Raw genomic sequence first — 17,189 nt, forward strand, 5'->3', positions numbered from 1 at the left:
TTTTTTTAAATAAAAAAATGCAAATAATAAAACAGTCTCCTTTTATTTAAAATTAGTTTTATTTTTTTTCCAGAAAGATATATTAAAAAGTATAGAGGTTTATACCAATGCACCCCTCATAACACTGATTTGATCGAAGAAAGCGGTCTGTCATTGTTGCAACTTTAAAAAAATATAAATTTTTCATAATCACACTTTTAATATTGTTAAAATAGTGGATATTATCACAAATGCACAACTTTAAGCTATTTTTTGGCCTTTTTTCTAAGGTAACTGATTGGTTAAATTTGTACATCAATATGCTGGCTTGATGGTTAAGGAAGAAAATAGAATTAATCATTGTTCCATCTCAAAATGGAACTTATTTTTTATGTGCAATGTTTTTGAGGGAACTTGGGATATTTAATGGGAACATTGGATTAGGTATATCAAGCCATTACTTTATTATAAAAAAAAAAAAAAAAAAAACCCAGAAATACATCTCAGAGACTGGAAATTGTGTTGAAGTATACAGTGAATAAAACTTCATTGATTAAGAATGATCATTTGAATGATTTGAGAGCTTGAAAGATGGATGCAATACCACTTGAAAATAATTTGTCTACCACATTAGAAGTGTATTTTTGGTTGATCATCAAAATAATTGAAAATAGTCTCAAGTTAAATGCCATAATTTAACTTGGCATAAATTCCCAAGCCATCATATCTGATATTTTAAACATGAAACAATTTTAATAATGGATCAGATGGAAACAAGAGCTGAATTTTCAAAAGAACTGGTTTAAATTTTTGATTCTTAATCCGGATTTCTAAAATCAGGAATTTAAAAAAAAAACAAAAAAAAAAAAAAAAAAAAACAGTTTTGATGGGCAGATTTATGCTGGAATTATTTTTTTGACTATAAAGGCTATGAATTTTTACTGGGAGGTCACACTTTTAGTAAAACCTTAAAATGAAAGTGCATTATAGTGCAATCAGAGGGAAAAGATGATTTGTGGGCAAAGGAAAATTGAAAGTTGCTTCATGAAATTGCTGCTTCTTATTCTGCGAGTTTCTTAATACTTTTCCAAACAGTCAGCAATTGTTTTATGGCATCTTCCTTATTCACATGACCATATACCATGTGATTTTTATCTGCCCCCACCAGAATTACAGAATTTCTTAAAAGCAATTATGGGGGGAAAAATGTGTAAATATTCAAATTTACTATTTTGTAATATTTAGTGTGTAATTATATATAAATATTATATTTGTTTAAATAAAAGTTCAATCTTGGAACTCTTTGATCCTACCTTGTATATTTATAAAGATTTTTCAAGCTCTGTCAGAGAGATAAATATGTAAAAATTTGTTATTTAGTTAGCTTAATTCTTTTGGATGGGTTTGGGCATAGGAATGAGTGACTTTCAACATATTTGAATTAGTATTTTATATTATGCTTCATTTCTTTTTTCTGATTTTTCTTTTTTTTTCTTTTATTTTCTCTAGGTGCAAAGAATGCAAGAGAAGGTGAGGCTTCCTGACTTTCAAGTTCAAATCCTCCTTCAGTATAAATAAAAGGGAATTGTTTATATTCCCTATAAAAAAATAGGGAATTGTTTTAATTTTTATGCCTTAATTATATATACCATTGGGTGTTATTTGAATGAGTGTTCCCCCTTCCTTTTGTGTGTGGAATTTTCACATAACTAAAGGAGCAGAAAATGCATAGTTCAATGATCATTAGATGATTTTATGCTGGTATTTTTTCACGCTTTCTATATAAAAAGATACACAGTACCTTTTTTCCTTTTCCTCATAGTAAGCTTTTGTATGTGTAGTTTTGCAATTGATTTGCTGATGATTACTAAAATTAAGTCACAGGTTTATTATGCAGTATATTAATTTGAACCTAAAAAATGTTTTTACTTAATATTGATGATCAGATTTTAGAGATGTTTTAGAAGTCAGTGTTTCTTTGCTTTTCCAGATCTGGGGTTATGTAAGTTGTGCAGTTCTCTGAGTGATGCACATAGGCTGACAGGGCAGCTCTTGGCCTTTTGCCAATGATATACAGGAATTTTGCAAGCAGGGATAAGGAGGTGATTATCCCATCATATGAGTATTGCACATGGATCTGGAAGCCTCATTTTAGGAAGGATATAGATCTGTTATAATGGGTGCAGTGAAAAGCAACAAGATAGGGAGGGGGCTGCTCTAACCAAGACAGGCTTCAGTTCTGTAAATTGCAGCATCTGGAGACTAGTCACCTGCAAGCAGATATGAGGTGTTTAAGGCTTTGAGTGGATTGAATAAGCTCAGTGCTAATGGCATTCTTCCTCTTGCTTAGACTACACCCATGAGGGGACATACATTCAATTGAGGAAGGATGTTTGTGTATAAATTGGACTTCAGTCAGCAAGTGGTTTGAATAAATTCAAGAAAGAAAGAAGTAGACAGACTATTAAAGGGAATGGACAAGGTGATACGGAAGTATTTTTTATTTTTTTTTTTTTTTCTGATGCTGTATAAGCTTTTCTTGAATCACTTGCCACTACTAAAACTGAAATTTCAGAAGTTGCATTACATCATTACTAGGCGCCTCCGTAGCCAGGTGGGAAGGAGCAGCAGTGCATAGCACACGCTTCTTGATTAGACCGGGGTTCGAGCCCGTCACCACCAAATACGGAGGATGCGGAAAGGTCAGGGAATGACCACCACATATCCCGGAGCAGTATGGCCTTAGTTGCTAATGCTTCTAAAAAACCAAATAACAAACAACAAACAACATCATTACTATAGTTGAATTTTTTAGATAAACTGAAGTTTGTAACTTGGCATCATTATTGTAACATGTCATATTGTGAAATCCTTTACAATGAGTTGCCCTCCTTATACTTCTCTTAATGCTTTCTCATTAAAGAAGACTACTGTTATGTTACTTATTTTCAGTTATGTATCACCACCCACCTTCACTCCACTTCAGTTGACTGGTGGTACTCAACTGAAAATAAGTAACAGTAGTCTTCTCTAATGGGGGAAGTGTTACTTATCTGAAGAAAAGGAGGGCAACTTTTGAAGGATTTCACAATATGACATGTTACAATAATAATGCCAATATACAAACTTAGTTTGTCTAAAAAATTCAACTATGTAGTAATGATGCAAATGCACTAACTAATGTCATAGTTTGAGGCTTTTTTTCCTAAAATATTATTAATCATTACACTTCAAGACTATATGCCGATGGGTAATTGTTTATTTCTTGTACCACTGATACCATTTATTAATGGTAATCTATGAAGTTTGCCAGTCCATAAATTATATATTTACAGGAACAGAAGATAATATATCAAGATATCCAAGCTGACAGGATACCAAATATTAAATATATTACATAAGAACAAAGAATATTTAATATACAGCAAGCCTCCGTTATAACGCGGTTCGCTTTACACTGATTTGTTATAATGCTGTTCTTATATTATAACCCATATCTGACTATAACGCTCTTTTACAGATTGCATTTTTGGCATATTTAATGAAATCGTTTCATTTGATGGAGTCGATAGCTTGAAAATGAATTGCAAAACAGCATTAAAACATTTCCCACGCCAATTTGAGAAAGTTTCCCACACGCTAATTTAGTTGCAGTACAGTGACTTGTTACATAGTTCCAAGATCAACATTTTAAAAAATGATCAAGTATATTGCTTGTAATATTTGCGTTATATGCATTTATCCAAAGTCTAGTCATCACTCAGTACAGTATTAGACGTTGTGCGTAACGGACAGTTTACTCGAACGTTGTATCATAATTAATGCAACCAACGCAGTTACATTTTCGAAGAGCTAATAATGGCCGATAAGGATGAAAAAGCAGCAACGTCTGGGCGCAGTACGAAGACTATAAATGTAAGAAAAAAGACTGAATTTGAAAGTTAAATTAGACGTTTTGAAGCGAATCGATTCCAGTCAACAACAATCGGATGTGTGCCATAATTTAGGACTTGCAACTTTAACTGTAAGAACAATTATAAAAAAAATAAAGAATTAATTTTAGCAGCGGGAAAGATAGCTGTTCTCCACTCCAAGCAACTAGGACTAGGCTGGCTATTAGGATTGAAATGGAAAGACTTTAACTAATTTTATTGAAGATAATATTCCAATGCAGAATTCAGTTAAGTTAAATATTAAAAAAAAAAAAAAAAAAAAAAACGTGGAACCATTTAAAACTGGTAAGGGCTGGTTGAATAGATTTAAAACATTCAGTTTAAAACATTTTTTTCCCCCTTGCTCTTAATTTTGCAAATTTATCAATTATGTCATCATAATTTATAGAGTTCGTTACCTTGGACTCGATAAATAATAATGATAAATCAGACATTTTGTCCTGCATTAAATTATTTCGTAAATAGCTTTTTTATTCTTTTTAGTGCTGAAAAACACCATTCACCACTTTCGTTTGTCGCAGGCATTGTAAGAATATTTTGTTTCAACATTTGGAATGTCGATCTAAGTCCACTGTTAATAATATTGTACATATACTCAATATTTGAAACATTTTCTTCTTTGGCATAGTTTAAAAATTGCACTATTTCTGATTTGAATTGTTTGATATCAGTGTCACTTTTATAAACCACTGCTAATGTGTAAATAAATGAATCACTCGTTTTCCTCCATAGTATCATTTAAAAAAACACTAAATATGTTTAATCTCTCGGTATATACTTCAGATAAGCGATTTAATTCAGCAATAAGCATATCACTAATAACAATAGTGGTGTCTCTTATTTTGTCGTACATAATTTTACGTTTATTTGGTTTTGTTCATCTATATTCAGTATCATCAGTTAATAATTTAGCTTAATCTTCAGTTTCAAAATTATTTCTAAATCTAAAATAAATTCTTTCAATGAATTTAAAAGATTCCCACTTTTTAGTAAATTTATTTTTGGGTGTCCTGAAGGGATTTGCTAGTAGCATTTAGTCTCTAACACTTTGTTCCAATGGTCTTGGCGCATTATAGCCTTAGTAGCTAATGCGCCAATAAAACCAAAACAAAACAAAAAAACAAACTTTGTTCCAAATTAGAGCTGTTTCATATTCGTCAAAATGGGTGACTAATTTTGTAGACTAACTGGCTTTTCATGTTTGGATGTTGAAATATCGAATAAGAGCTTCTCTAATTTTTTTTATCCTCTTTTCAATGCTGATACGGCATCCGCTCTGGATGACCATCATGTATCACCGATTTGTTTTAATGTAAATGAATTTACCAGTAAACAATTTAATATTTGTCTTGTTGACACAAAAAAATTATACAAATTTTTTTTGTATAATTTTTTCTAAATTATACAAAATCGAAATAATGTAATACAGCAGAACAAGATTCTGCTGAATAGTTGACTATTAAATTTAGTGAATGACTAGTACATGGTATATAAAATGCTGTGGGGCTGTGTTGCGTTATACTAGTTTGAAAACCCAAATATTTCCCAGCCACATTGGCAGTATTATCATGACTTTGCCCTCTGCATTTTTCGATATCTATGGATAACTCATTTAACTTTTGTCTATACTCAGGGAAGTGGAGAATGAAAAAAGACCTGGGGGTAATTGTGCAGTCAGATACGAAGTTCTCTGAGCAGTGCAGATGGGCTGCCAGAGCAGGTCATGAAGTTTTGTCAATGATATATAGGAATTTTGCCAGCAGAGACGAGGTGATTATCCCTTTGTATAAGGCAATGGTCAGGCCACACCTTGAGTACTGCAAACAGGTCTGGAGGCCTCATTTTCATGAGTTGCTCAGATTAAGAACCTGAGGGGGCATAAATTCAAATTTAGGAAAGACAGTTGTAGAATAGGTGTGTGTGGAGGTTTGCCTTTAGCCAGCGGGTAGTTGATTGCTGGAACAGACTTCCATCTGTTGTTGTGGAAGTTGATTGCTTAAATAAATTTAAGGCTGAACTAGACAAACATTTGGAGTGACTAGATGGGTGAAATGGGAAGTTTTGTTTTTTTTGGCTGATGCTGTATAAGCTTGCTTCCTTGTATCATATGCCTAAGCTAATGCTAATGCAACTTGTCTAAAATGATTTTTTCAAGATATTCTGCTTTATGATATTCATTCCACGGGAAGAAAACCTAAGAATCTTTCCTTAATTTTACCATCTTTTGAAACATCTGATTATTAGCACTAACTGATCAATGTGACTTATGTCGGGTGTAGAGTTGGTAACATTGAAAAGTATGTAGCTTGTTTTACTTCAGATATTAGTTTCTTTTGCCTTATTTGCCATTACATTTATAAACTCATCACAGGTTTTGCACGAAAGGTAATTTGTTTTACCAGGTCCACAATTTGCCTACATTTCTATATGATTTTTTAAAAATACATATCACACTTTAACTTTACATATCAACTACTAAATGAAACAGAGTTTTACAGTACAGTTTTTGGATCTTAGCTTATATAAAGTCTCAAATTCATGGGTGGTCCAATTAAAATAGTTTTGCAGAATGAATAATTTCCATATAGCGAATGGATTTTGAGAGACCTAGTATGTATTGTTCGCACCTCTGGCCTTTAGGCAATAGAGCTGCTGCTGAAGAAAGTATGAATTAAGGACTAAAGGGATTAACATTCTACAATTCGGTGGTGTCTGTAACACATTTACAACTGCTTCTCCCACATACAGTACTGAGAAGTTGCACTTCTCAGTACAGTATGTGGGAGAAGCAGCTATGGACACAAGAAAGCAGTTGACAAACTGCTTTCTTGTGTCCATAGCCAGGTGAAAATATTAAGGCATATTCCTGACGCAGACAATACGCCGTGGTCAATCTGTGTTCTACTGTAAGCACTATTAGAGAATTAGGATAGAGTGATTTTCCTTTATCCTAAAAATTCACCTGTTTTGCAGAAATGAGCTATCCACACTTTCAGTAAATTTCACATGCCTGTGGGCATGTGAAAGGGTGTTAAAAAAAGAAATCAGGGTGTTAAAAAAAGAAATCACTTTAAAAAATTCTGATTTCTGAGCCCCTGCAAGGCCCCCTCTATGCTGAGGCCCAAGGCTAGTGCCTCATGTGCCTGTTCATAAGTACGGCCCTGGTTTTATTTTTTATTTGTTTTACTGATAGTTTTTACTGAAGGGACAATAACAGAAATAATTTTACTGCTTCTATTCCATAACACTAATATTTTCTGTAATGGGGTGAGGGATAACTTCATTACTAAGCACATATTAGTATCACAGATTTGAATGCATAAGTGATTGGGGCTGGCGCCTCCGTAGCCAGGTGGGCAAGAGCAGCAGTGCGTAGCACACACTTCTTGATTAGACCGGTGTTTGAGCCTGTGACCGCAAAATATGGATGATGCGGAAAGGTCAGGGAATGACCACTGCATATCCCCGGAGCAATATATGCCTTAGTTGCTAATGCTCCTAAAAACCAAATAACAAACAAGTGATTGGTCCCACCCCATGTGAATGACAAAAAAGATGACAGTTACAATAGTTTTACCTTTAATTAAATAATTAATTACTAATAGCTATATAACTTAAATAAAATGCTAAAAAATTAAAAACCCATTTTATTTGTAATATTTATAATCTTTTTATGGTATTTTTAATCTTTCTGCTTACACTGAAAAGCTTGTGATAAGTCTAATAACCAATGAATATCTGCTACAGCAGGGGTGTCAAACTCATTTGGGCTGTGGGCCATTTCCCATATTAGTGTACCTCACGCGGGCCACACACGACCTACAACCCTTGCCAAGCCTAAAGATCCTTTTTAATTGCTCAGCTGTTGCTTGTTGATTGATACTCGCAGTTGAGAATGCACTAATAACTAACTGAAAGGAAATAAAAGTCTGAATAAACAACAGAACAAATAATGAAAAGTATTATTCCAGATAATACAGTATTTCAACGAGGGACACAAGAAAGGTAATGTAGGAAAGGTAAAGATAATGAAATTAGGTAATGTAGGCCTTTTTGCCAGACACATGACTCCGTTTGCTTGCAACCAGCTTTGCGAGATTTGGAATCAAAGTTTGATAAGACACCCTTCATTATGGAAGAAAGATTGGCGTCGGTTAGCCTTGATCTGTGGGCTGTTTTGTTAACTTTCATATGTGAAAACAGTTGTTCACATAAATATGTGCTCCCAAAGTAACAGAATTTGTGCAGCAAACTTTCTTATCTCTGGGTATTCTTACCTAAATATGAATAGATTTTTGGGATCTCAGCTTCTTGGTATTTCTCTTTTAAAATTGAGTCATTCTTCAGATCAATTAGTTCCATTTGTATGGAAATGGGAGCTCTCTCGACATTAAAGAAAAAGGACTCGTGAAAAGAGAAAAATCTCAGTGCTTCTTGAAATCTTTAAAGCACCTATCAAATTCGTCTTTAATCTTTTCTATTTTGTCACAATATTTTGAAAAGGTATAACTTTAACTCGGATTTTTCAACTGTTCATACATAGAAAAGTAAGTCAGAGTACCCTCTTTTAATTGATTTTGCCACACAATCAACTTTTTTTGAAAATTAGCCAGTGCATTGTACATGTCTGTTATTAACTGATCTTTCCCCTTGTAGTTTGATGTTTAGGTGACCTGTAATATCTACTAGGAAGGCTAGGTCTTGTACCCAAGACTGATCCTTCAGAAGCGATACATCCTGACCTTTCATTTCTAGGAACAGTATTATTTCTTCCAAAAGTAAAAAAAAAAAAAGAAAAACCTCTTTAGTACGTTGTGGCAAGACAACCAACGAACCTCTGTGTAGTATGGCAGCCCTTCAAATTCACTTTCCAAGTCCTTAAGAAGCAGAGCAAACTGTTGGTGATTCAGTCCTCTGGACTGGATGGAGTTTACAGTCTTGAGCACATAGTCCATTTTCAGTATTTTCGAACACCACCTGATGATGAATAATGCAGTGGAAAGATAGTAGCAATTTTTGTTTGTCCAGATACTCATCCTTCAGTTTTGCTCGAAGTGTTGATACAAATCCTTTGACTTTGCCTGTCATCGCTGGAGTGCCATCAGTAGTAACAGCCACGAGTCCCTTGAGAGGAAGCTTGTATTTCTTCAGAATGCTCCATATGGCGTCGTAAATGTCTTCCCCAGTAGTTGTTCATGGATGGGAATAATCTCCAAAAACTCTTCAGTTACTTTCAAATTGTTATTGCAGGCTCGAAGAAACAGTGCAACTTGCACCACATCTTGAATATCATTACTTTCGTCAAGTGCAACTGAAAACCATTGAACCATTAAGGATTCTTCCTGCAAGTTTTCTGCTGTCTTGGTTATCCTTTCAGCCACTGTGTTCCTTGACAATGAAATTTCTTGGAACACTTTCACATTTCCGGGACAGACGTTTTCAGCTGTTTTTATCATGCATTTCTTAACCCTGGGGGCTCATATCTGGTGAGTATGGGCTTGGCACACCCAGGGTCCTCAGCTGGATATCATCATTCTTCTCTTTCTTCGTGATTCCCTTCTACTCTTGACTCTCTCTCTCTCTCTCAGGGTAACTCGGGAACTTTTTTTTTTCCTGGTGCAGCATAAAAGCCTCAAGCTTCCTTGCACCATATTGCTAATAATAATAATAATAATAACCACTGAGCCTTCACTGAAAAGTTTGGAAGGTTTTGCCAGTAAATAGCTAATTTGATAACTGGCTTTCACCACCATTCACTACCTTTGTTAATTTTTGTTATTTACATTTTGCTGCCTTTGAAGTGAGTTCTTCATATCCTTTAGTTTTCCTTCTCTTAATTTATCCTCGAAGAGGGAAAAGTTTTCTTTGTGAATTGTATCATGGTGTCATTTAATATTATACTCTTTGATGATGCTAATCGATTCATTGCAAATAATACAATTTTACCTTTTACCTCTGTGCAAAAGTAACTCAATTCCCATCTTTCTTGGAACTGTCTACCCTCATTATCAACCTTTCCTTTTCTGGTTGGCTTGGAAAGCAACATCACGTCGGAATCAAAGAGTCACAACACAAAACTGTTTGTTTACTGACCTTATTAAATAGAAACGGCAACACAAATATTAGCTCACTTGCATTATGATGTAACCCACTCAAACAGTATGAAAGCTACAGTAAGATTGTCAGCCCACAAAATGATCGCTTAAATAGGCAATGGAAAATTCTGGAAATTGCACGATCACAGAAAACAATAGACAGGAGTGGAAAGCGGTAGATATGCATTTTAGAAATGTCATTATTGTCTATGGGGATGCTGCAGACCTAAAAAAAAAAACCTGTCGCAGGCTGCCAGTTTGACACCCCTGTGCTACAGTCTTGTGACATTCAAAGAGTAAGGTTCATTTTTATGTATACAGATAAGTATGTCCTCTCTATCAGCATAGTGGCTAAGTCACTTGGCACTCATTTGGAAAAGGTTGGCATTTGATTCCTAGAATTTAATGAGTTTTTACATAGCTTTCAGTAAAAAGTGTAAGCGTGTGTGTTTGCATTTGTGTATTATGTTTGTTATTCAAAGTTTTCCCCTGTGAGTTATCACTCACTGGAAACAGGTGTTCCACTGCAAACAGGCAAAATCAGCCCAGAACATATACAGCCACAGATCTATATATATAGTGTATGTATACTTATATATTTATATATACAGTGGTACCTCGGTATACGTCTGCTTTGGAATAAGTCCAACTTGATATACGTCCTGTTGGGACGCGAAAAATTTTGTTTGGTATACGACCTTTGTTTGGAATACGACTCGCGTGCTTCAAAATGAGTCACGACACCACGTGCTACCCTTGTTTATCTCTCTCAAGACAAAGCCACGACTCAGATGCCAGATCTTACCCCCCCTCTCCAAAAACCGAATAAAAGCCGACCAAGGACGGACGCTAGCAAAGTACGCGTGCCCATCCTCACTCGGCTTTCCGAATAAAACCGACCGAGGACGTGTGCGTACTTATGTCCTCGATCGACTGAATTCGGTTTTTGGAGAGGGGGTAAGATCTGGCATCTCTGGCACGACTGCCCACGAGTGTCAGTACGACAGTTTCTACCATTCAGTGAACAGCCCGCGCTATAACTCTGTGAATTTTCACGTGATTTTGTGTTTTTTTTCGCGTAAATGTTTTGTAAATTCATTAACCATAAGTTCTAACAAAGTTAATGAGAAGAGCCAAGCAACGAAGAAAACGGGGCAAGATCATCACGGAGGTGAAAAAAGAGATTGTTGATAAGTATGAAGGTGGCATGTGTATCCGGGACTTGGCTGCTGCATACCGTATGCCGAGAACGACGGTATCTACGATTGTGAAAAACAAAGATCAGGGACATTGTATAATATGCCAATAACAATAGAATTTTTTTTCATGGGAACGGATTAATCATTTTCCCTTTATTTCTTATGGGAAAAATTTGTTTGGTATACGTCCTGTTTGGTATAAGTCCAAGGATCTGGAACAGATTAAGGATGTATACCGAGGTACCACTGTATATATATATATATAAACTCACCAGATGTGGGATAAGAAATGCATGATAAAAACCGCTGAAAAAAAAAAATAAATAAAAAGGTAAAGCAAATAACATTCCTCTACATGATGCTTGAAATATAAAAGTAAATTAGAATGATAATAAAAAATAATTCCAGTAGCATGGCAAGACAGAAGAGCGAAAATAGTCAAAATTAAAAATAACGATCATCAAACCAACAGGGAGGGAAGAGAAGGGTAACAAGAGTAAAAATATTGCAGCAGAAACTGTACGTGCGCAAACAAACACACACACACACACACACACACACACACAGCCTGAAGGGCAGTGGTTATGTTTATTGCCATGTATAATTCTTCATTAAATACTGTTCCTAGACGCACCAAATTACTAACTTGTTCTTGTGTCTCCCAACTTTCATAATTTTTGTTTGTATAATTAATTTTCATGCCAAAGGTTGAATCTCTGATTTAATCAGAGATTCAGAAATGAATCTGAATCATTTCTGAATAAATGAATCTCTGATTTAATCAGAGATTCAGAAGATCATCTTCTGCATTAAACTTTTTGGCAGTAAGGTGCAGCCTTGCCTCACTACTGATTTGCCATTTTTACATAGTGTCTGAAAAGTAATGAGACAAAATTCTAAAAAAAAAAGAAGCACATGTTCAGAAAAAGAATTTATTATGAAAATCATTCACAGTAGTTTCCATGGGACTCGCTATACATGTGTTACACTTTATTTAATCATTGAAAATATTCTTGGAATTCCACCTTGAGACGGTTGACTACATTCTTTTGGATGTTTTTGATGATATGAAATCATATCCCTTTCAACTTCATATTTTAATTTTAGAAAGAGAAATAAGTCAGAAGATGAAGGGGAAATATTTCATATCATCAAAAACATACAAAGAAATGTGACTGTCCATCTCAAGATAACTTTGGAGAAATTTCAAGAATACTTTCAATGATTAAAAGAGACATAATAAAACAAGTGTATAGAGTTCCAGGGGGACTATCATGAATTAAAGAATTTTAGTCTGTAATTTTCACTTGCACTGTGTATACAGGGTGTTTCAGTTTAAACTTTTCAGAACTTCTAAGAGGGGTAGGGTACATCCTGACAACTCGAAATCATATAGCAATGTGGGGTCGGAAATGCTTTCCTGAAGCGGTATTGTACACAGAAGTCGTCGTGCAGCACAGATTCGATTTTCGGTCAATGTATGGGCCGGTATTATGGGAGATCACCTCATCGGACCTTACCTGTTACCGTGTCGTCTAACCGGACCTATCTACTTGATCTTTCTGCAGCAAGTATTGCCACAACTTTTGAGAGATGAACAGATTTCTGCATCGACGCAACAGACAATGTGGTTCCAACACGATGGAGCCCCTGCCCATTATAGCGGAGATGTTCGTAACTACCTGGATGTCACACTTGGTCAACAGTGGATCGGACGTGGTGGTCCCGTGCGTTGGCCTGCTCGGTCACCCGACCTATCATGTCTTGATTTTTATTTCTGGGGTCATATGAAATCGCTAGTTTATGACACCCCTGTTGACAATGCTGAGGAGCTGGTTGCAAGAATCGCAGTAGCTGCCGAAGAAATTCGAAATTCGCCTGGAGTATTCCAGAATGTCGGATGTCCATGCGTCGGAGATGTGAGGCGTGCATTGTAGCCCGTGGAAGAAACTTCGAACACTTACTTTAATCCATGTACCTTTTGCTTCTTTTCATGTATTATTAAAACGATTTCTCACTTACGGTCTCTTTTCTTTATGGTGCTTCTGTGTACAACACCGCTTCAGGAAAGCATTTCCGACCCCACATTGCTATATGATTTCGAGTTGTCAGGATGTACCCTACCCCTCTTAGAAGTTCTGAAACGTTTAACTGAAACACCCTGTATAAATATTTATCCCTCTTAAAAGATACCCGTGATACCATATTTTTATGAAATTTGAAAGAGCAGCTTTCTACCTACTTTTTTTACACGTTTTTTGAAAAGTAACAAATTTAAATTCTGTAGGGTGTCTTAATGCAAATATTTGATTCTGGCATCCCTTCTTTGTGTTGTTATTAATATATGACTTGCACAGCTGCATTATATGCATCTGAAGACAACACCAAACCTCTACATGATTACTCACAATATAAAAACTGTTGATGGGTAATAATATGCTAGACTGAGAAATAAAATATAGTAAGAGAACATTAAAAAAAAATATGTTGAGAACTACTATCTTTTCTTTCATTGAGGAATAGGCAAGGTTGTTTCAGCATAAGCCAAAGTGTGAGTTACTGATTTTTAATGATTGGTGAATGGGTTCAACAGGGGATGGGAAGTGACATAAACACATTATCATAAATGTCTACTAAAATTTTGAGAAAATACTTCCAGACTGGAAACAGAGAATGAATAAAGAGAAAGAAAACTGAGTTTGATTAGATAAGTTGTTTTATTTAAGAAATTACTGGATATTTTTAAAAATATATATATATATGACTATATACCATATACACTGGTGTTCAAAGAAAGTGCATCACCTAGGAATTTCACATTTCTAACCCTTTTTTGCAATGGTATGTTACATTAATGACTAGCATCACAAATAGAAATATAAACAAAAGATATTTATTAATAGTTAAGCAAAGCTAAGTAATATTTGACAAGTGCTCTCAAAATATATTCCGAAATGAGCATTTGCAACCTTTATATAAGTTTTGGTAAATATGACAATTATGGCTGAAATGTTATCAGAAGTCCTCAATTTTCTTCAGTTTATCGTTTTAAATGGAAAACAAAATGAAAAGTTCAACAGGTGCAAACTAATATTTAGTTGAACCGCCTCTGGCCCTGATGACAGCAGCACACTGTCAAGGCATTGACAAGATCTATTTCTGAAGATAATCAATTGATGGTTCGTGGTTCCAAACACGAATTATGGCTTCCTGAAGTTCACGAAGGGTCTTTTGTTTCTTTTTGGCAACTGAGATTCCACACGATACCAACAGTTCTCTGTAGGATTCGGGTCTGGGCTGTTTCCTGGCCAGCTAAGAGTTGTAATGGACTGTTCTTCTAATCATTTTTTAACCTGTAACAAATGTAAACACATTACTGTCGAACCTCTAATGCAGAAATGAAACTAAAGTAACTACAGAAGTGCTGACTTACACTTTTCGCCCAATGACAAGGAGCAGAGTCGTCCTGAAAGATGCAGTTACTTGGCAGGTTGAAATGGTTGGCAGCAATTTGCCTTCCGATATAGCCAGGTATCCATTGGCATTTACGGAACCTTTTATAAACTGCAGGTGACCTACTTCGTGATAAGAAATGCACCCCCATATCATTTGGCTGGTAGGGAATTTCACTGTAGACACCATACAGTCTGTATGGTATTCTTCGCCACGTCTACGGCGAATCGTTTGTCTCCCATCAGAGACATGTAGGGTGAATTTCTTTTCATCTGAGAAAATAACTGACTTCCACTGGTCGGGGGTTTATTTGACATGCTCCTTACACCAATTAATCGGGCGTTTTTTCATTTTTTGTGTGAGGAGGGGCTTCTTAGGACGATGGGCTACAAGTCCATTTTTGAAGATGGACTCAGACGAAGAAGCTTTACGGTTTTTAAGGCATAAGCACTTCAAAACGTGGTCCTGTTTTGGTGTAGACACTCATTTGCATCTGGTTCCTTTTTTTCCTATCAGCAGAACCAGTATTCTTGAGTTTGGAAAGAAATCTACTCACTGTTGACTGATTACAAGACACTATAAGCAATACGATGGGAAGAACATCCTCGTGTAAAGCAACAATAGCACACTTTCTTCATGGCATCAACTGCATGTAACTTGCCATCCCGACAAGCAAGAAATGACTGCAACTCTTGCAGAGCATGCTTATATAGCTGAAAGTAACAGCTGATGCAATATTATGTCATCACCTACGCGTGTCAATCTTATCTGATTCAATCTGCAAGAAATATTGCCATATACTTACATTATTTGGACGACAATTACAATTTTAAGGGGTGATGCACTTTCTTTGAACATCAGTGTAAATTAGATTTTATATATATATATATATATATATTTATATATATATATACACACACATATTGCAGAGTTATACTTCATAACTGGGTTGTCACTATTGCAACAACAGGGTACCTACCCACCCGCCAACAAGCTTCGAAATGGTGCCATCTGTATATGGTGGTATCCACCAAGAATAATAACATTAGTCTTCTCCACTGGTGAAGTGTTATTTATTCGAGGAAGTGCAATACCATGGCAACTCATTGTGAAGGTATTCACAATATGAGATATAATCAAACAATGCATTAAAACTACCATGGTAGTAGAAATGCTGTGTGTGCATTACACGTGTACAGTATAAGACTGTTAATGTCATTGTTATTAATGTTTTATTAAAAATTTTTGTTCTAGGTGAATTTGAACTGAGTGTAGATGCAGGTACTTTCACTGATTCAGAAATAATTGTCATGTTGGGAGAAAATGGTACTGGTAAGACAACTTTTATCAGAATGATGGCTGGCAGATTAAAACCAGATGAAGGAGGTAAGTGTTTTATTTATTGCTCTTCAAAAACTTTGTCCAGTTTCGTACTTCTTAATTAATCATTTTCATTTCTAAATCAATTTTGTTTTGTTTCGTTTCCTAGCACTGCCAGCACTTGCACTTTCCGTTGATCGCTTTTCTTTCTTCATTGTAATAAGTAAATAGGAATGAAGAGAAGATTCTGAAAATTTTTGTTTTTTATATGATTGAAGATTTCAGTGAAGTGAGAACACATTTCACCATAATAACGTAAAAACCCACACAATTCCAGTTATTGGGATTATTGCAAATGCAATAAGATCGAGTAGATATAATAGATTGCGCTAACAGAAAAGTTCAATAAACTGGAAGGTTCAAATTGTTTTTATTGTTTTATTTTAGAAAAATATCACACAGGTGTTCAAAATTGATTCTCATAATGGAACATATGATAACAATGAAAGTGACCTTTTAGAGAAATAAATAGCTTAGTTATATAGCAAAAATTTCAACTTCCAAGGTCTTGGAACGAATCACCAAAAAAACATGTTATTGGGTTCACATTACGATATTTTCACAATACCTCCATTTATTCGTACGGGATGCAAAATATGTTTCCACGATTTTTTTAAAGTTTGCACCGGCCGGCAAAAACTTGCGTAAAGTCAAGTATTACGTAAGTCGGGGAGTTCCTGTAGTAGAAGTAAATAAGTTTACAAGGATAAAATGCCCATCTTATGATGACAGGGGTGTTTACACTATGCTTGATATAGATGCCCATCTTTTCTGAGCTCATTTGAGGTTTCCTTGGTTTTTAAGAGCAAATATGAGGGGGGGACCTAGCAAGTTGCAAGGACTTTATATTAAGTAAACATTGAACTTGCTAATTATTTGTTTTATGTTTGTCCTCTTCCAAGTTGTTCCTTTTGGTAACTTTATGACCATGTATTTCTGGAACTTGTTTACTGATATTGATTTTAGCACACCCGATGTATAATGCTTTACTTCCTTCAAAGATTCAAAATGTGTCCCTGTAGTGAAGTTTTTATACTTGGGAAAGAAATAAGTCAGATAAAGCCAAACCAAATCAGAGTAGGCAGGATATTCCATTGTAAGGATCTGTGTTTTTCTACAGAAATTTCTTT

The 17,189-nt window shown here is 35.2% G+C and overlaps 1 protein-coding gene across 2 annotated transcripts in view; it reads left to right on the forward strand.

Moving 5' to 3' along the window:
* pix (ATP-binding cassette sub-family E member 1 pix) overlaps positions 1–17,189 on the forward strand; it is a 120,904-nt gene that overhangs the window by 92,056 nt on the left and 11,659 nt on the right. The window contains exons 12-13 of one of the 2 annotated variants that reach the window (XM_090383954.1): positions 1,489–1,509; positions 15,934–16,065. In XM_090383954.1, coding sequence (XP_090240080.1) covers positions 1,489–1,509; positions 15,934–16,065 — 153 coding nt within the window. The remainder of the gene's footprint in view (positions 1–1,488; positions 1,510–15,933; positions 16,066–17,189) is intronic. The other variant, XM_090383955.1, reaches the window with a different exon arrangement.

The sequence above is a fragment of the Mastigoproctus giganteus genome, chromosome 10, assembly GCF_048544385.1.
Source record: "Mastigoproctus giganteus isolate SK-2022 chromosome 10, ASM4854438v1, whole genome shotgun sequence".
Classification (NCBI taxonomy): Eukaryota; Metazoa; Arthropoda; class Arachnida; order Uropygi; family Thelyphonidae; genus Mastigoproctus; species Mastigoproctus giganteus.